Source organism: Corapipo altera, unplaced genomic scaffold (genome assembly GCF_003945725.1).
Source record: "Corapipo altera isolate COAL_440 unplaced genomic scaffold, ASM394572v1 0, whole genome shotgun sequence".
In the NCBI taxonomy this organism is placed as follows: domain Eukaryota; kingdom Metazoa; phylum Chordata; class Aves; order Passeriformes; family Pipridae; genus Corapipo; species Corapipo altera.
In genome coordinates this window covers 73280034-73299989 of record NW_020884872.1, presented here as the reverse complement: position 1 = coordinate 73299989, position 19956 = coordinate 73280034, and the positions used below count along the sequence as shown (strand labels likewise).

At 41.2% G+C, this 19956-nt stretch overlaps 1 protein-coding gene across 1 annotated transcript in view; it reads left to right on the top strand.

Moving 5' to 3' along the window:
- FGF9 (fibroblast growth factor 9) overlaps positions 1-19956 on the top strand; it is a 27557-nt gene that overhangs the window by 4675 nt on the left and 2926 nt on the right. The window contains exon 2 of the mRNA XM_027652471.1: positions 3167-3270. Coding sequence (XP_027508272.1) covers positions 3167-3270 — 104 coding nt within the window. The remainder of the gene's footprint in view (positions 1-3166; positions 3271-19956) is intronic.

Below are 19956 nucleotides of genomic sequence, written 5' to 3'. Positions count from 1 at the left end.
CTGCGTCTGCCCTCCCGTCTTTTAATTGGCATCATGTGGGGGAGCGGGCGGAGCGGTGACAGCTGCGACAGGCGGGACGCATCCCGACGGAGCGCTCAGCCCCGCGCCTCTCCGCGCAGCCCCGCGCCGCAGCCTCGGCCGGCGGCCGGGAGCAAGGGAGGGGGACGCCGGAAGCGGAGGGGCTCCCGGGAAGTTCCTTCCCTCACCCCATCACCAGGCTGTCCTCCCGGTGGCTTCTTAGCCACGAAGGGCTCTGCTTCCCTCGCCCTTCCCGGGGTGGGCGATCGCTGGACGCGCAGCAGCCCGGGGAGAGCAGGGTTCGGACGGTCCCTCACCCTCCCCTGCCCTTCGCTTCCCTTGGAAGCCCTACAGAGAACTGGCTGGCAGAGTTTACCGTCTTCGTTGTTCTTTCGGTGTTTTAGAGTGCTAAGGGGAAACTAAATTGCTTCAATCCATCAATACAAAGAAAGCTTATATGTAGCCAAAGACAAAAATGTGCAAAGGGCAAAGCGGCAACAACAAAAAGACCGTGTAGTTGCAGAGGTATTCATTGCTTAAAAGCCAAGGGAAATTTTTCTGTAGGCCTGTTCTTCACCAGAGCTAAGCTAGATGAAAGTTAAAATTTCACGTTTGTGAACGATCCACCCCCTCTCACCTGTGAGCCTGACAGGAGAGTGTGACCAGCCTTTATGTCAGGCTGATGTCCTGCTGCCATTCAGCGTGGTCAAAGTTGGATCATGTAGAAGAAGGTGCATGAAGGGTTGATGTGTCAGGAATAAATAACTTCCCCAAAACTTTCTTCCTAAACTTCTTGTGAAGTGGTTTCATTAAAGAAAATGCTCAGTGTCTGGTGAAAAGAAATTCAGTACCCCTTGTACTGAGACAGTTATTTCCTCAAAGCTTCCCTTCCCCGTTTTCAGCTATAAATAGGCCCCTAGCTTTTAAAGTTTGGAGATGCCCTGATTTCCATTTGATCCAGCCTCATTTTGAGGAGGATTATCTATTTTAATATCTGGTTCAGGTCCTAAGTACTATCCATATATTATAGAAACTATACAGTGAAAATATTCACAGAACTGTGGGGGCAAATCATGAAATCCTTAAACTGACAAGGCTTCTGTAAGACTGTATGCTTCGCCCCAGATAATCTCTTGAAGGACTTAATATGGCACATAAAACTTGCTGTGAATAGGCTTTTGAATATTTCAAATGAAGAAGTCTCTATTCTGACCTCAAATATGTGGATGTTCTTTGACAAAGTACCTTAAATTCATCTTCTGCACTTACGATAGGATGTGACAGTGCTTTTTTGTTCTTTTTATGCACTAAGCAGCGTGCACCCAAATATTTGAAATGAGAACAGCAATTAAAGACAACATTTAGACTGTTGTGAAAGATGCCAGACTCACTAACTTAGCTATAGTATTGTATAATGCACACTTAATGTAAGATTTAACTTCAGTTAAAATTGCTTGGTAACATGTACCAAGTAACGTGATATTTTGGTAAAAGCTTTATAGAAAAAACCTTAGTAAGGAATCTGGAAGTACTACATGTCCAGATATAATAGGAATGTTTAAATTGTTTCCATGGATCGATTGTATCTGAGATACTACCTACACCAGATAAACAGCATGCTGCCACTTTATATTACTTAAAAGAATCCACAATTACTAAATATTTCCCCTCAGTATTTTTTATTTGTGCGTATGTAGAGAATAGTTTAAAACACCCAGGCCTTAAAACAGGATTATCAAAACAGTAAGACTATGGTGTTTGTAGTACTGAATAATATATAAGGTAATGATCAATAGTCCCTTACAGGGAATACTTTTCATCTTCACATTAGCTTGGCTATAAATTTTCCCTATTGACTTCAACTTGTGCCATGTTAGATTTGTGATTCATGCCTGTTATTGATTAGTGCACAACTATTTTGTGGGAGATGCCAAATTAATTGTTAAAAAAATCCATGAAAGTGCTTTTTTATTTGCCCATGAGGCTCAACACATACTATACCCTTATTTTATTATTTCATATTCATATAGTTTCCAATGAGTTTTAAAAATAGTTATATGGTGTGCTTAGGCATGAAAATTCACAAAATATATTGAAAATGCTACTCTGTGCTTTATTTTGTGACTCAGAAAGTAACACAGCAGCATGCTTCTGAATGCTGCTGGATAACTCCTGTGAGATCATTACAATCTAAGATGAGCATTCCCAAATAGGAAGCAATTTCCATTTTTTACACAAGACTTCTAGGTTTGTGCAAGGTTTGGCTGGTAGCATCCTCATTGAAGAGGTAAGCAATTTGCAGGGAAGGCTGCCAGAAAATCCCCAAGCCCCCAGAACCAAATGAGTCAATACTTGATACAGATACTTGCTGTACTGTGCACATGGATGCTGAACCTGGGAGCTTTGCAGAAGCAGTGCTTCTTGGCAAAATATTATTTCTATGTGCACAAATGTCTGTGTGAGCTTGCTCTTATGTGCATGGGAAGAGTTAATCCTGTATACACTATTACTTAGGTTTAGGATATTTTAATTTTTGAATTTGAGATGAATAAATAATAACATAGGGAGAGTGATTACTGTCTAAGCAGAAATGAATGAAAGTGGACTATACTAAGGATTTTAATTTGTCAAACCTCTGGAAGATCACACTGTGAGTAAATCTTTCCCTGTATTCCTGGTCCATTGATGGCTGGAAGTAGATCTTTTGGTTCCATGTGTAACATTGTTTTATCTCACAATTCTGATTAAATCGTATTTTTTCAGAATTTATTTTGCAAGAGAAATTTCATAGGTTACTCACTTCTACTAATTCGTGCACTCGAAAACCTTTTTTTTTCTCTGAATGTACTATCTGCTGTGCAAATCAGAGTATAACTGAGTTTGTGTTTGGAAATGATGAGAAAGATTAAGAGTAATCTTTTCATTTGGTACATTAATGCTGTTTGTAATTCATCATTCTAACAGGCACTCAAAGGACTTTAAGTATTGTATATTTGTTTGTTCCTTATGTTCCTCCAAACAACACAGAAAATGGGAAAACAACCTTGAAAATAGCTGCTTGGCACTCAGGGATCAGTCACATCTGAAAAAAAAAATCTTTCAATGGAAACAATATATACATTGTTTGTTTTTTTCCTGCATTTTGTAGGTATACTGGAATTTATCAGTATAGCAGTGGGCTTGGTCAGCATCCGAGGGGTCGACAGTGGACTTTACCTTGGAATGAATGAGAAAGGGGAACTGTACGGCTCGGTAAGTTCCCACTAGCCTTGGGCAGTTATGATACTTGTATTCTCTGGGGTAAACGCTAGCTTCTACAAGCTCCTGTTGCACTAGGTGTATATGCTGTATGAGCACTCTTTCTGCTCTAAATATCTTGCAGTCTAATTTGAAACAAGACCCTGTGGGTGACATACTGAATATGGGAGAGGGAAAAGGTGACAAAATTAGGAAAGAGTAATAATGCAGATGAATGGCAATTTAGATACAAGCAATAGGGACTGATGGCCAGAGCTGGTCATTGAAGACTAAAAGATTTGTGAAGACTGTAAGATTTGTAAATGTGTCCTTTTAGTAGAAACTTAAACTGAGACGGAGTGGCTTCCTTTTGTGCGTAGGCAGAGAGCTTTCTAGGAATTGACAAAATAAGGTAGAGCGTGAGGGAAAAGACGGCATATGTAGATGAGAAAATGAGAAACAGAAGTGTGACAAAAGTTATAAAAAGTATGGGAACGAGGGCAAGAGGCTTGGTGGTCTTGTCCTGAATGTTTCGCTGGTGCTCCCTAAGGAATGGCAGCAGGAGTGAGTAATGGGTATGAGGGAGGAGTAAAACTTGGTATTTCGGATGTGGGAGTTTGCCAGCCTACCTGCAGCTGATGGGTGACTGTTCTCAGCAGCATGGACTGTCTTCCAGTAGAGGAGAGTGTGTGTGTGCATGTGTGTGTGTGTGTGTGTGTGTGTATGTAGGACGTGACCCTTATCTGGGAATAATGTATGCTGGAGTTCACACCCTGGGTAGATTGTGGGCAGGGGGCATCTGAAATGGATCAGGTAACTCCCCAAGCGGTAGAAGGCAAACTCTTCTAGCAGTAAAATGTCAACCTCCGAGGTTTACAAAGACTAGAGAGGCAGTTGTCTTTGAGGAAGAGGATGGAAGTATTGAAGGGTAAGCAAATGTCTAAAGCAAAGTGAAGCTGTACATTCACAGGGGGTCATTAGAAGCAGAAGAGAAGGTGACAATGGTCGACTGATAGAGTAGATGTTGCAGAGAAACACTCAAAAAGAAGTTAAAGTGATAGAGCGTGTAGCTTTGGGTGTAGCTGAAGATAACTGTGTCACAGGGAGCAGCACTAACTGGGAAAAGGTGGGGGCCACAATGAGAGTGGGAGAAAACATGAGATTTTGCTGGTGAATGGGCAGGTGGAGCAGAAGGATTAAGAGGGAAATGCAGCTTCCATGAATGTGATCCATGGTGAAGTATAGGGAAGTGAAACCAGAAAAGTCCAGCAGAAGTGTTTTTATAAGGGTGTCCGGGTTCACCAATCTCTTTCTAGTAAAGTTTTGTGTGAGCGAGGGGAAGGGAACTATCTTCTGAGCAAAGAACAGGCTAGGGGAGGAAGCCAGAAAATACAGATAATGACAGTATATGTGGGAGGCAGAAAAAGAGGTAGTAGAATGAGGGGAAAGACTGGGATGGAGGATGTGTGGACATGGGAGAAGGTGAGATATAGAGTTGGTGAGAGCCAGTGAGTGGGAAAGGCCAAAGAAAAGGGATTTAGCATAATGAGTAATACAGAGGAGGTAAAGTTTGGAAGGATGGAGAGGGAGTGAGAAAGGGAATGGACACAATGACAGATGTAAACAGGTTACCTTTGAGGAATAAGCTGTCATAAATCACAATTGTTGTGCAGTTGATGAATGTGATTAAGAACTAGCAAAGTCATGAGTACTTTTATGGTTCAGTTAGGCAGCAAAAAGGCAGAACAACAACAGTAATATGAATCAGTAATGTTGATAATCATCAGTAAGAGTAATCATTTAAACTTACAAACATAGTGAATCAGTTACTCTGCATTTCAGATATTCTGAGAAAGAAAATGTGCTTATTGATAGAGCTTAAATGCATAGACTTGAGAAAACAAAGTCTTTGTTTTCTGCGTAATTTATATTTTCTATTTGCAATATGTTTGACTGTCAGAGTGAATTACTCAAAACATTCTTTGCGGAAGAAATACGCACAAGAAATTCTTTGTAAATTACTAAGCTCACTGCATTTATAAAATAGTTGTTCCATTAACAGCAGTTCTAAAGGAGTCTGCTTTCCTAGGGGTTTGTGTCTCACAGGACAAGACATGGGTCTCCCTGACCTTCTGTCCCTGCAATAGCACAAATTCCTCAGCCTTTTGTGTTTCTTGTATGGAGAAAGAGACAGTATTAGCTGTCCATGCTCACCAGATTGTCAGTTTGCAGGGATTACATAGTTTACCACTCCCAAGTGGGACGTGCAAATGATTTCTCTTCTTTACCATGCCTCTGATTAGTTGAAAAACTGATAGGAACTTCATTTTCTCGAAGACCTTTGCCTCTTGATTGAAACTGGTTGAAAAACCAAGGAAGGAGAGACAGGCAGGCAGATGGATGTGCAATATAATTGGATAACATCTTTTCCCTAAGAAAGGACACTAAAAATATGAAACCATTCATAATGGAGAACTGGCAATCTGTGAGGCTAGAATGCAAAGTTCAGGTTAAAATCTGATGGATGATATGGCTTGTTGTCAGCCTCCAGAGATGGGACATACTAAAGGGTGATGGTAATTGAATTACATTACTTCCAATGAAATATAACCTCTAATGGCTACTCAATGTGATGATGCTTTAAAGCCTTGTCAACACTAGCAATCCTAGTGCCTATATTTCAGCAACTGTCAACTCTCTTAGAAACACTGAGATAAGCATGCCTCAGAGCAGATTTTTGTGTTGAATTGGCTGGACATTTTTAAGTGACAACGTTTCATTTTTGGTTTTGGTGAAAAAATCCACTTAATTGAAAAGTAAGTTCTCTGAGGGAATAAATATTACAACTTGAACTAGAAGCAAGGCACAATCTAGCACAGAATTATCTCTCTAGTGAAGTAGAAGACTAGTTTAAGCAAGATTAGTTTTGAGACTGATATGTGATAGACTGCAAAAAACTTAATTCAGTTGTTCACCTGCATTAAGCAGAGCAGTCACTTGAGTTGAATTGTTCTGTTGCACCAGTAAGTTGTCCTTGTGCTGCTGCGCTGGGAGCTGGATCCCTGTGTCTTGGTTTCTTTTCTAAAGGCCATGAATAACACCAGCTTTTTCATGGATTAGGTACACTTATGACACTGTGAATGTTTTTCCTACGGTGGGAAAACTGTTTCCCACACACAACTGAATAGCAGCCTAAGAAATACTTGGTATTGCTCCACATTAGCGTTGTGGATCTAAGTAGGTGCTTAGATCCACCACTTGTAAGGCATTCACTACTCGACACTATTGGAACAGGTGTCCTTTGTCTATGACACTATCATATTCATGTTCAAATTACTGCATGAAAAATATATTAGGTGTGAATCAAATCAGTGACCTAAAAGACGAATCCTTCTATGTTTGAGTTTGAAACATTTGTCACAGGAAGATTTTTCCCAGTGTATTTGTGGTACCACTGGAGATGGGACATATGGCAGAGCAGAGCAGCCAGGGTTGGTGACCACTGCTAGTTTTCATGAAAGACAACAGTAAAGGCAGTTTCAGCATATCTTGATCAAAGCACATTAGTCTTTGAGAATCAAAGTTCTGCTTTACTTTTAGATTAGCTGCCTGACAAACTCTTCCCAACGTCCCACCGTTACAGTGGACAGTTCTGACTGCACTTTCTGGTCAGAAGGGCACAATGACTTTATGCTGCTTTTAGGCAGGTATGTGTAACATAGTGTAGCTGTTCTCAAGTTCTTCCTCAAGCCATGGATTCAGCCAGGAAAAGCTGAAGATGTATGTATGTGATACTGCAGAGAAGCCAGTGGTAGCTACATAGCAATGACTTGGAAGCTGGTTAGTGACAGCAGCTTTCCGTCTTGTCTGTCCCTGCTCTCCTTTTACCTTGTCTTTCCCTTGCAGCCTGCAGCTATGACTCATCAGGTTTTACAACAACTACTGTACTTGTCACTGGAGAAGAGGAAAAATACAAACTACAGACAGGACCCTAAGGGTGTTAAGAGAAGATTCAAAGGCTGTTTCCTTCCCAAGTGCCAAACAGCTCTTGCCAACACCTCTGACAAGAACATTAGCAAACGTGTCTTAACTGTGCTCCTCAGGGCCATGCCATGGAGTGAGGGAGGTCTCTCTGATCAGTCCCAAGACCTTCATGCTTTTGTGGGCTGTCCCCATTGTTGTGCTGCCCTTGGGCATATTAAAAGGTGACACTCACGTGGCAGGCAGTGATGTGTACCCACGCCATGGGGTGCCCCTTGTTCCCCCTGCGGGCTGTCCTCTGAGGCAGTCCTGTGCTATCTCAAGCACAGCAAGACCATGGAACACCCTCGCCTCAGCTGCTCTGGTTGTCCTGGGCTCTTTTACAGTAGAGAGCTGTGCTACATCCTACTGCTGACATCCCTGCCCCACCAGTCTCCCAAGAACATGGACTTGCCCCACTCCTCTTCTCAGACTAGATATAAGGAAAAAAATTTTTTACAATGAGGATGGTGAGACACTGAAACAGGTTGCCAAGACACATTGTGGATGCCCCATCACTAGAAACATTCAAAGTCAGGTTAGCTGGGACTCTGAGCAACCTGATGCAGTTGAAGATGTCCTTGCTCATTGCAAGGGGGTTGGACTAAATGAACTGTAAAGGTTCCTTTCAACTCAAACCATTCTATGATTCTGTGAAATGCTGGTGCCTCCATTGCTCCTTGTGTCCTTGGCAGGTCGCAAAAGACAGCTCAGGTAGGATGGTCAGGAGGAATACTGATAGTTGTAAGATCTGGAACAGCTATCAGGGAGCTGTGCAGAGGGAAGGAGGAAGGCAGGAGTGGAGATGGTGGACTTCTGGGGAAGGGGGAAAGAGCTAGGAGTGTATAGAAGGAGAGACCAGGAGAGAGTAAAGAGAGAAGTTTCATGTCGCCACAGAGCAACTGGGACAGGGTTGAAGAGCCCAGATTGGGAACCAGAGAGGGAACTACACACTTCTGGGTTTGACTTACAGGGTGTGTGCTGCAAGGTGATATTTAGGAACGCTTTTAACAGAGTAATAAATTGCTGTCCTTCAAAACATTAACTGAAAGCTTGTTTTGGGATACTAAACTTACCTCTTGCTCCTAAAACACTGGGGAGAGGGTGGAGGAGGATAGAGAGAGAGAGAATTGTCCTTGAAGGAACATGTTTTCCCAGCAAGTGTGCAGGGAGGTGACGATACGCTTCTTTGTTGTCCAAGGAGGGCTGCACCTGCAGTGCTTTATGCTTTCGTTTGGGTCCCCACAGTCCTGGAAGGGCTATGCAGCTACAAAGACAGATGAACAGAATTTTTTTTGACAAAAAAGGTTTGTCATAGTTTACTGAAAATTGCTTGATGTAGGCACATGGATTTGTTTGGCTGCATTCTAAAAATATCTTTTACGTTCCCATGCAAATAAGGGAAGGGAATCGTTCAGCCCTTCAAAGGTTAGGTCAAGGTGCACGGAAACAACATCAAGAAAAAAACAGGTTGAAAGTGCATGTTGGGAACAGCATTTGGGCCAAGTATATGATCACTACAAGTATTTAAATAAATAAATAAATTACCCTGCAGTGTCATCACACTTTCCTTTTAGTGTTAAGCACCTTTGATCTAAAGCTTTTCCATACTCTTCAGATAGATTTTTTTTTTTAATTTTTAATAATAATCTGGATTATATGTTCATCAGTGTTCATCATAGGTACCATGGCTGAGGTGAGCCTGGAAACAGCACAGTTGCAATGCACAATTTTTGGAAGGAGAATTAAACGCAATTTCCTTGAGCGAAGGCACAGACTTCTAGGTTGAGAGTGGTCAAATCCCAGGAGGGGTAACGGCTGCAGCACCAGATTAAAAACCCTTCTGCTTGTGTTATTATTATTATTTACAATAATAAAGTGCCTTTTGATAAACGGTATAAATGGTGGAGAGACAGAAGGCAGTTTCTATGGCAGCTGACTTGCAAGGAGTGGTCAGGTTTTCCTCACAAGCAGCATTGCTCAGGAAAAGCTGGCACTCTCGTGATCAAAAACCTGTTGGTGTGTTTTAGCAAAAACAGTGATTCGTGTCTTCCTGAGTAAATCTGCTTTAAGCAGGAGACTACAAGAAGCAGGCTTGTAGCTAATTTGATGGGCAGACTCTGAGATCTGAAGAGACTCAGTTCAAAAAGGTGATTATGGCTCTGAATGTAAAGGAAACTTGAAACTTTTTCAGAAATGCAAAAATCCTGTGGAAACACTATCCCGGAAAGGGTGAAACTGCAAGCAAGGATTTGGAGACTAAAAGGCTGTGAGTGCTTAGCAGAGGGTCTATGAGGAATGGGAGAAGGGCAAGTTGCAGAAAAACCTGTGTCTTAGAGGTGTAGAAGCATGAGGATAAAATGGCAATTCCTGCAATAAAGCTGATTTGGGTCCTGAACCATATACTAAGATATAAAGCGAAATCTTTTTAAGCTATTAAATGAAAAGGAACAGGAGTCTTTGCCAACATGGTGTACTCAGGTGGGACTGTAAATGGAATACAGTCTGAGTGTGGATGCTAAGTGGGCTAGCCCTATTTCTGATATATTCCTTGGGGTGGAAACATGGGTCTGGGGAATTCCGTTATGAGATGAACAAAGGGAGCAGGGGCAGCCAATAGCACTGCTAAAAGAAGCGACTGCTTTCCCTCCAACCTTCCGTCCGCTCCCTTTTCCTGGCACAAGGGTTTCTTTGCTGCCTGGGGAATTGAAGCAGGAAACTGGAAAACAAATCTGGACAAGCAGAAGGTCTTCAGCCACAGTGATTCCTTCCCAAGTCACCAGAAGGTGTAGCACAAAGGTGGGAGCAAGCCCTGGTGAGGGAGTGTTTGCTTCTCTCCAGGGCAATGCAGATGTTTTCCATCCTCAAGTGTGTGTGTACCTCTGGCTGCGTAGTTTGTGTTTGGCTGAAGGGCTGTCAATCTGACTTGAGTTGTGCTTGGGGCCTAGAAACATGCTTCTAAACAAAACAGTAGAGGAGGACCTGGAAGTACATGCAAGATGAGTTTACTGAAGCAGTAAACTTCAGTACTGCTGAAGGCAAGCCTAGTATTTTATTTTTGGTAGGAATTTCTTTTTCTAGAAATGGGAAATTGTGCTAATCTGCAGGGCTGTGTTAGGTATGACCCACAGAAGAGAACATTTGTTACAGTGGATAAAATTAGTGTTAATAGAAGACTTGTATGATAGATGGTGAAAACTCTGAGGAGGAGACAGCAATGGGGAGTGCTGAAAGGTGTTAGACTGGAGTGAAGCTATTAGTGGAGTTTTTATGGATTGGTCCTTGGACTGATTTTATTCCCTGTTTTTATTATGGACATTAAACATCTCGCCATAAAAAGGTAGTGATGTATTATTGAAATTTTTGCTAAGCTGGGAAGTATTTCCAGCACAGGAGGCAACCTCACAGAAGGGCCCTGGTGACTTAAAGTACCTAAAATATTTGCCTGTGAGGCTCAGGGAGAGCTTTATCAGTGCCACTACATACAGCACTGGGAGGGTTCTAAATGCACAATGCAGTTGGTCACTTGTGTTAAAGAAGATGGATTGAAACCAAAACAGGTGCAGAAAGGGCTTACTGGGATGATCAGGGGGATGAAAAGGCTATCATATGATGGAGTCTAAAGATTTTGACTTAGCCTGCAGAATGAAAACTGAGAGGGTATACTCTTGCTCTCTGTAAATATGTTGAGGTTTAACACCAGGGAGGAAAAAAAAGTCCTTGAAATAGAGTACAAGAATGCATTGGTTTGAATGGGTCACAAGAAAGCTTAGACTGGATAATGGTGAAGTTTCAGGTTGTGAGGAAGCGAGATTTTGAGCTGACCAGAGGGAATTTTGCAGGGAGCTGGGAGATTAAGCATAAATGCTTTCTCTGCACTGTACAGTAGGAAACAGTTCTGTGATTGTGGGCATTTGTGGACGGCATAAGTCTGAGAAAACCCCTGAAACTTGAACTACCTCATCTACTTCACCTTTGCAGACAGTCTCTCTTGGAATTTGGATGAGCAGCTTTGCTGGAAGCTGGGTGTTGTTAAATGATGTTCTCCACAGGTACCAGCACTGGGGATGAGAGCAGAAGCTGCAACCCACTCAGCAAGGTATGAAGGACTCAGTAGAAAAGAAAAGTCTTTTGAGATGTGGGTACTGGTTTAGGAAGAATTGATAGTTCAGTTAATAAGCTTGACACAGCAAGAAAGCTTTGCAAGAAACTGTAACTGTTATGGTTCTTTTTAAACTATGGCTTCAGTACTTTTTAAATCAGAATTTCACAGACTATAACACCTGTCAGTGAAGAGGGACACCTACTAATAGTGTCTATGAGATAGATACTACACTTTTCCTCAGATCTTTGATATTCCTCAGAGGACTTAATTTCAGATGCTTACTAGGTCTGAAGATAATTTTATATGAGAGAGAACCTTCAATGACCTCGTTATCTTGGTCTGTAGTTCAATGCTGATCTTGGACTCTCACTACATGCCTAGGACAGGAAAGTATTAGAGTATCTTCTACATAAATTATGTACTATATATATGTGTGTGTGTGAGTGTGTGTGTGGACGTATATATAAAGCTAAGCTTTTTTAAGCAAGATTCTACTCAAACATTAGTTTGATGATTTGCTTTCCCCCTAAAGATGTCTGGAATTTTCTGTTCTTATGAAAATAGGAGCTTAGAGGTTCCCTCCTTCTATTGTGTATTTCTTTCTTTCTTGCTCCAATACTGGCACTTGTCTGACATGTCAGGAGGTCATTTTAGGGATCTAAAGCCACAGAAAAACCCCAAAAACTTGCCTTTTTTTTTTTGTAGGGTTGCTTCACTTCTGGTTTAGCTTCCTGAAACTGGCTTGATGCCTGTTTGGGCAAGCACTAGTGCTCAGTTGGGGAATCGGGTGCAATGTGGAATGGGAGAAGGGTTGAGCACTGTGCTTCTGAAAGCAGGTAGTTGTTGAAGTTGGCATAACTGCATCACAAACTCAAATCCTACCCAGCAAGCAAGAGCAGGACGTCTTCAGATTCTTTTCTTTGCAATTTTGTTACTCCCAGTCACTGCAGCCCTGAACATTTCTGGAGCTAGCTGTGTTAACTATCCAGAGCTGTGAAAAGGTTCAGTGTCTTCGGCTGATCTGAGAATACTGTGTTGAAGTGACCTGCTAAAAGAGCATCAGCAGCAGTGACACACTGAGATGTGCTTGGGGATTATTTGCTGTGTCAGATAAAGATCTGATGTGCTCTGTTTCTGATTCAGGACCCAGGGAGATGTGAATGTGGCACTCTCTCCCACTTTGCCATTCATCGTTTTCAAAGATAGAGTAGACAAAGTCCACCCTGCAGGGACTTCATTAGGGATTTTGTCTACGTTGAGATTTGCTTTGGGATTTGAATGTGCTCCGGCTGATTTGGTGATGGGCAGTAATGCAATTCATTTGTCTTGCATTCAAAAAGCTTGAGAAATAAAGCTTGTTACAGTGCAAATCCATATTTTCCCCTTTATAAAGCCCTTTTGTTTCCTTTCCATTCCTTGTATAAAGGCAGACCTCTGCCACTACTTTTGATTTGATGATAAGATTTTATATCTGGGTACCACATACTGCTGCTGAGGTAAAACTTGTCTTCAGATGTGGATGCTGCATACTTTTGAGGTCTGGCCTAGGCCATGCATCTTTAATCTGCTAAACTTTACTCTTCAAATTTAACACAATTATAAGAGGCAACTGTGACTCAGGAGAAATTTTGACTTGATTTTATTATGGTTAAAATACCATTGACCTCAGTGGAATCAGAATTGAACCTGCTCCTGTAAACCCACCAATTAATTTTATGGTTGCGTCAGCAGATCCCAATCAAGATAAGAACTCTATTGTATTCATAATTTTAAAAATGTAAATCTAGACAAGGTTCCTCCCTGTGAGAGTCTGCAATTTAGAGACAGTCTTTTAGCGTGTATACTTTTGCATAGCAAGGGGGATTTTGGCCTGCTGATGCCTTTGTTAGGACAGCATCTGGTGTATAATCAGACTCAGAACAGGAAACTCTTTAGGGAAGACTTCAAGAAAATATTTTGAGTTATTTTAGAATATAAAAATGTTGTAAAGTTTAAACAAAAAACCAAGTTCTTTTTTTCCTTATACTCTAAAAACCTGAATTCTTTGGAAAGTCCATGTGTTGCAGGCACCTGGTAGACCAACAGCCTGGTCTTTGAGCTCTTCAGTCACCAGTTCTGTTCAAGTTGTTATTATATATATATATCTTGGTTTTTTTTCAGACAGAATGACAACTTCTTTCATCAAAGCTGAAATTAACTGCATGACTGAAGTCTGACCCATTGAAAGACAGGTCCACTGGCGTGCATGTGTATGTGAGGAGTAGGGGTCTCTCATGGAGGAGCAGAGCCACCTGACTTCCAGCATTTCCCTAAGGCAGGGCATAGCAACACCAAAGATGAGGGAATTTCCTGAAAAATATTAAGAAACTACTTTTTGTTCTACTCAGAAGGTGAAATACTAAAAATTGCATATCTAAATCCGTGACTTTATGGAGGAATTGCCTCTGGGAAAAGGAATAGGGGAAGTGTCTGAAGAGTCATCTCTGGAGAGATCATTTATGAGAAGTGTTTGCCAATGGAGGAGCACTGCTGTCTGAAAGGGGAAATGTGGCATCTTTTCTTCAGCAGCAGCTCTTTGAAATGCTGGCCTTCCTTCCTGTCCAAAAGAGGTGGGAAATTAAAAGGCCTCATTTTTAAACAACTTAAACTGAATATGCTATTGAATCCTGCCAGGTAAAGATTTTAGAGTGCCAACTCTTTGCTATAGTGCCCACCAAAGCACCGTAGATTTTAAAATCTCTCTGGCAAGTTTGTTGATTTCCAAGACTCCAGTGGATGTGTGGCATTTCATTGAGGTGGGCTGGATCTTTCCAAACTGTGATAGCCTGTGATGCTGTGTTTGTTTGTCATCCAGAATGACAATGTGGTCAGTACTGTCCTTGTCCTCTGAGCTAGTACCTAGCAGGTAGCTTTGCATAAAATTAATAGCAAAATACAGAGACAGGCTTTAGTTCATCAGTCTTTGACCAAATCGTTTTGCTGAAAGAATAAAACATGAAGTATTTTAGTGTACCTTTATATATAATAATTATTTGGTCCCTGTGGCAAAAGTGTTTTATGAGAGGCACTGAGCATTCTGCTGGTTTTATGGTGACACCTTGTAGCTGAGAGATGAAATGCTTCTCTTATGATGGATAAATCCAGTTTGGGGGGTACTCACTGAATGTAGAGATTCACACAGATTAAGTGCCTTTTATCCCCCACTTTACAATGTTTTTCAGCATATGAGTTTTGCTGCTCCTGCAAGAGGCAGCACTTTCTGCTGAAAGAGGGTCATCTTTCCTTTAAGCCTTTGTTCTGTGCTTAGAGAACCACATAACAAAGTAAAAAATACTGACAAAACACTTTTGTGCTATGTTCCGTCTTGGTTGGATTTAAGGAAAGCATGTTTTACTTAAAAGTCTCCATTCAGTTAAAAGCTTAACTAGTATTCAGGCTAAAGAGTATGTGTGTGTAGCTGTAGGATAGCAGCCCTAGTTTGACATATATGTTGTCTTCTGACAGAAGAGAATTTGTGGAGTGGGGAGCTGGAGTAGGTCAAGTTACAGCTTTCAGTAAATCTGAACATGCCTGAAATGGTTCTTTTAGTGTCTTAAAATATTTGTTGCCTTTTTATCATTGCAAACCTGATCCATGTTCCATTTAAGCTGGTGGGAACTCTTCCCTTGTCTTCTTTAAAAATTGGCTCTGACCCCTGTATCAGATTGCATACCACCTTGCTTTATGATTCCTGGAAGGGTTCAGCCAAGCGTTATAAATTAGATGCTTAGATAACATTGATGACTGCAGTTCTTGATTGTGCTGAGGGAACCAAAAATAAAATAGAGGTCAGAAGTGTGACTAGTAAATGACACAGTGTGGGCCAAATCCTGCTGGCATGAATGTAGGAGAACACGCTTGTTTGTTTGTTTGTTTGTTTTGTAAGAGTTGACTTTGTCTTGGTCCTACTCCATTGTGGTATGGATAAGGAAGCTTGTTAGCTGCCAGAGAAATGACACTGTGACAGCTTATGTAGCCCAGGACTTGTCCCTGGAGTTTTGTCATGACTTCCAAAAGCATACCCTGGGTATTTAGGAGAAAATGAGTTTTCATCTCATGCACTTAGCTGGACAGATCTAAATCGAGCCTTTATGAACAGGAGCATGGCTGCTGATGTGCAGCCTATGCTGGCAGGTGCAAACTCAGGCACAGTGGGGTTACTCGTCTTATAATGATTTCATGTCCAGGGAGGGCATGCTTAAAGCTTGACAGATGCTGCAAAGGAGACTCTCAAAGGGGTGGATATCAGTAAAATGAAGAGCTGAGGAGCTGGCAGTGGCAAAAATGGATTGAAACCTAATTGGCGTCTCATCCTCCTGCAGCTCATGTCAGAAGAACTCCATAAACAGCCCCGGGATAGTGTAGTACCTATCCCAGTCTGGTCCCTCCAGAGAAGGTCTGTGGTAGTGTGGAAAGCAAGGGAGTGGGAGAAGTGGGGCAACAGGGTAAAGGAGTGAAGCAATGAAATCCCTCCTGCACTGACAGTCTCCTGGGATTTTACTGTTGATATTGGAGTCTGCTTGCTTTGTTCAGGAAGCTCTGCCTTTCTGTTGCCTGCATAGGGACATGGAATCACCACAGGGTGTGTATCTGTGTAGGTATTGTGGCTTTTGGCGATCATGATACCAAGGGGACCGGGTTCTCTTGGGTCTTGGGATTTTTTGTATGAAAAATATTAATCTTTAAGCACTGTCATAACTACTCCATGGCAGCAACACAGAACAGGCACACATTTTTTTATTTATTTTGTAAGTGGGGATTTATATATAAAAAGAACTGTAACTAAGTGGCTTAGGAGAAGAAAGGAAGATGAATGCTCCATCTCTGTGAAAGTACAAGGCGACCTCAGGTAGGGAGAACACAAATGCATAACTGTGGTTTTGCCAGGACACATTTTCTGATTTCCCTCATCTTACTAGAAGTGCTGTGAAATATGAAATGTGTATGAGTGGCAATGTGGGTGCCTGACTATTCGCTCCATCTCTCCTCTGGCCCTGTAAGGTTTCTGTCTGAAAGGCTTGTGGAGAAGAACTGACACAAACACAAAAAACCAGTCAACTGGTCCTTTTGATAGACTTTTTTTCCTTCCTTTTTTTTTCTTTTTCATGTTCTGTCAAATTATCAAACAAAGCATTCTGAAAAAACACTGCTTGGAGAAACTCATCAAAGAAAGCTCTGTGACACTCACAAAGTCAGACACTCAGTGTGCAGAGTTTGCCTCACACTGTGGTCTAATTTGGAAAAGAAAGTGGAGCTACTTGGACCCTGGTATTTGGCTTCTCATTGTGGCTGGAGTTTGTTCACCCAGCCAGAGACTAACAGGCTTAGCATGGGAGTTCAGACAATACCACAGCAAATGCTAAACTAGACCTTTATTTATGACGGCTCTGGATGAGTGTTAATTATTAGCTGAACATAGTATGTTCTAGAGGCTGTTTGCATTACAGCATGGGAAGGGCCAACGGCATGTAAAATGTGTGTGTTGGTAGGCAGAACAGCAGAGCAAACCACTTCAGAAAAGAATAGGGGTTTTTTGTTGTTTCTCTTCACTACATACGCAGTTTTTATTAATGCCTTGTAGCCATAATGAGGGATTTCCATGAAATTATTTAGGAGATTATATATTCGAACATGATTTTTATTAAGACAGAATGGATTAACATGGTGATGACGTGCAGCAGGTATATAGGAAGTGCTGACTGCATCAGATATATTTCTTGTTAATAGTTGTTTGGAATTCTGGGTTAGGTGTTTTCTTGTCTCTTATGAATCACTGTAGCAGTTTGCAAAAGGGAAAATGATATATGATATAGAACAGAATAATTTGCTAGGCATGAAAGGCATTTATTGTGATTTTAGGAATGGTGGTCTGAAGAGGCTTTCTTCTGTCAGATTACAAAATTAATGAGAGTTTTAGATCCATAGGGTTATTTAAAAGAAAAAAGAAAGAATATTAAGGTGTTTTGTATAGGACCCTGCACTGTTCTTTCAACTACTAAGTAACACAAATGTCTTATGTTCTTTAGAGTCATGAAACCATGCTCTGAGCAGTGTACATGTGTTTTGTGTATTTTCACTTATTTATAATGAACTACTTCACAGGAATAGCTATTCTTAAACAAGCTAGCAAAACTTTCATTGTGATGGCTGTAACTATGTACCTTAATAATTTACAATCTCACTTTTAATTGGTCTGCCTGGAAATAGGAAAACATAATTATTTTTCTCCTTTGTTAGATCGTAGAGAATGTAGGAAGGGAAAGGGGTCCTGTGCTTGCTAACTGACCAGGCATTAGCAGACTTCTGAATTAAATCTGTCTTGGAGGTTTGTGCTTGTGATATGTGCATCTTTGTTCAATTCAATTATTTGAACATTCCGAGTTAAAAAAATTAGCAGGTGAAGAGTGGAAATGTAGTGAAATGAAAATCAATTACTTTGAATTGAATGCTCTATGAACAGTCCTCACAGAAAACACGTGGAATGTGGTGTAACATCTGATTGATATAATTTTAAGGTCGCCTCCTTATTTGGCCCTGAACTAAATTATTTGAGCAAGGCAGGCAGCCTCCCCTTTCACAGGAATGCAGGTTACTTTCCATAGCTGTTCCAGTTGGGTATGTTTGGTATTTGTGTCAGCTTTCGACAAAGACATCTAGCAACTTTAAGTATGGTGCAAGGAAATGTTTGCACTAGAAAATTGATAGAGAAGTCAGTTGCTAGAATAGAAGTATGCAAAAATTGCTGTACTCTAGGGCGAAATCTTGCTTTCAGCTATGAATAGAGGGACTTTCTAAAAGTCACAGCCAGAAGGAGAAATGCAAGCCACTTATGATCAGGAAACATCATATCCTTTCCATACTGGAAGAGTTGGCTTTCATCAAGACTTTCCCATCCTAAGCTGGTGGGACAAGAAGGTGGTGTTGGCAGGACGGACCAGCCTCACCCCTGCATTATGCTCGTTTCTGGTTTGAATAATGGAGTGCATACTTAAAACATGAATGTAAGCTAGTAATGCTATGCAGGGTGGTGGTAGTACATGGCTTGGTGGTGGACTCGGCAGTGTTAGGTTCATGGTTGGACTTGACGATCTTAAAGGTATTTTCCAACCTAAATGACTCTATGATTCTACACAGATGACTATCCTGGTGGATGTTGATTTCTCTCTCTCTTGGTACTGGATGAGCCATTATTGTAACAACCTTGCAGGGCATGGGAAGAAGGGTATTATGGGATTTTAGTGTCCCACAATACTTACAGAACCTGATCCAAAGTCACTGACACCGACTTGCTCCAGTGCTTTCTGACTACAACCAGAATTTCTAGGTGTCCTAGAAGGAAAAGGTTTGATGAATTTATAAAGAAATTATTTCACTTCTCTGAAAAGCTGATTATTAGTGTCCCTACATATCTGATCCTGAATCCTGACTGCTCTGTCAAGTTCATGATGAAGTATTTGCCTACTGTTTATACATGAATTTCTGCAATTTTTGAAGGACAAAAGAGACGTAGCTGTGTTGTGAGTGAATAGAAAGTAAAACCAGGATAGGCTGGTAAAATAAAGATTGAATTTGTAAGCTTGAAATCCATTTAACTCATCTCAAGTGCAGTACAGTGCAGACCCCCTGATTCAAGGTCTGCTAGTTATGTGTGCCACAGCACTGTCATGATCCATCAAACCTGCCAGATAAAGAGAGGCTATTTTAAAATTTCTCCTTCAGGGCACGGGGAAGTACTGTTCTTGCAAAGATAGAAATTTATGATGATGCTAAAAAAAATGCAGATAAAGTGAATAATTAATGAATTCAAGACAGGACTGAAATATCTTCCTAAAATGCCGCTATTTTTAGCAGGGAGTGCTTCTGCAGTGCTTGTCATGTGATCCTACTGCCTTCTGAGAGCAGGAAAACAATTTGAATTGGTTTCTCTTTCCCCATGGACCTATATAGGCCCAGCATATAATATCCCTTAGCATCTGCTTCTCTCTTAAAGCAAAAAACGTGATTTTAAACCTCATGCAAAATAAAACACTAATGAAACCTATACTTATAGATAATCTTTATTGCAGCTGAATATTTTTCATAGTAGTTTGTACTTTTGAGGCTGTACAAGGGGGATACTGCAATGGGTGTAACTTGCAGCTGCTGCTGGTCCAGTAGTACTCATTGCAGCTGCGTTTTTGAGCTGGCAAAGGACATAGAGACAATTATCAACTGGAGGTTGAAAGGTCTGGCCCATAGATAAGGGTTTAACTTGACAGATTTGTGCTTCTTTTGCCTATAACCAGTATAGAGTGTTGCTGTGTTTGAGCTACTTAGAACATTAAAAATGTCATAGTCAGAAATGGCTCTAAAATAAGTTGTTATATCCACACAGGGATACAGTTGCTGCCACAGTGAATTCTCGAGTATTTAACATGTGAAACCTGATCCCTTTGGGGATTTCTCCTTAGTAAGTAGTAATGAGGTACCCAGTACTCATTCAGTCAGAAATCAGAAGCTGCTCACTTGCTGCCTTTCTTGCCTACTGGAGTTGCCAC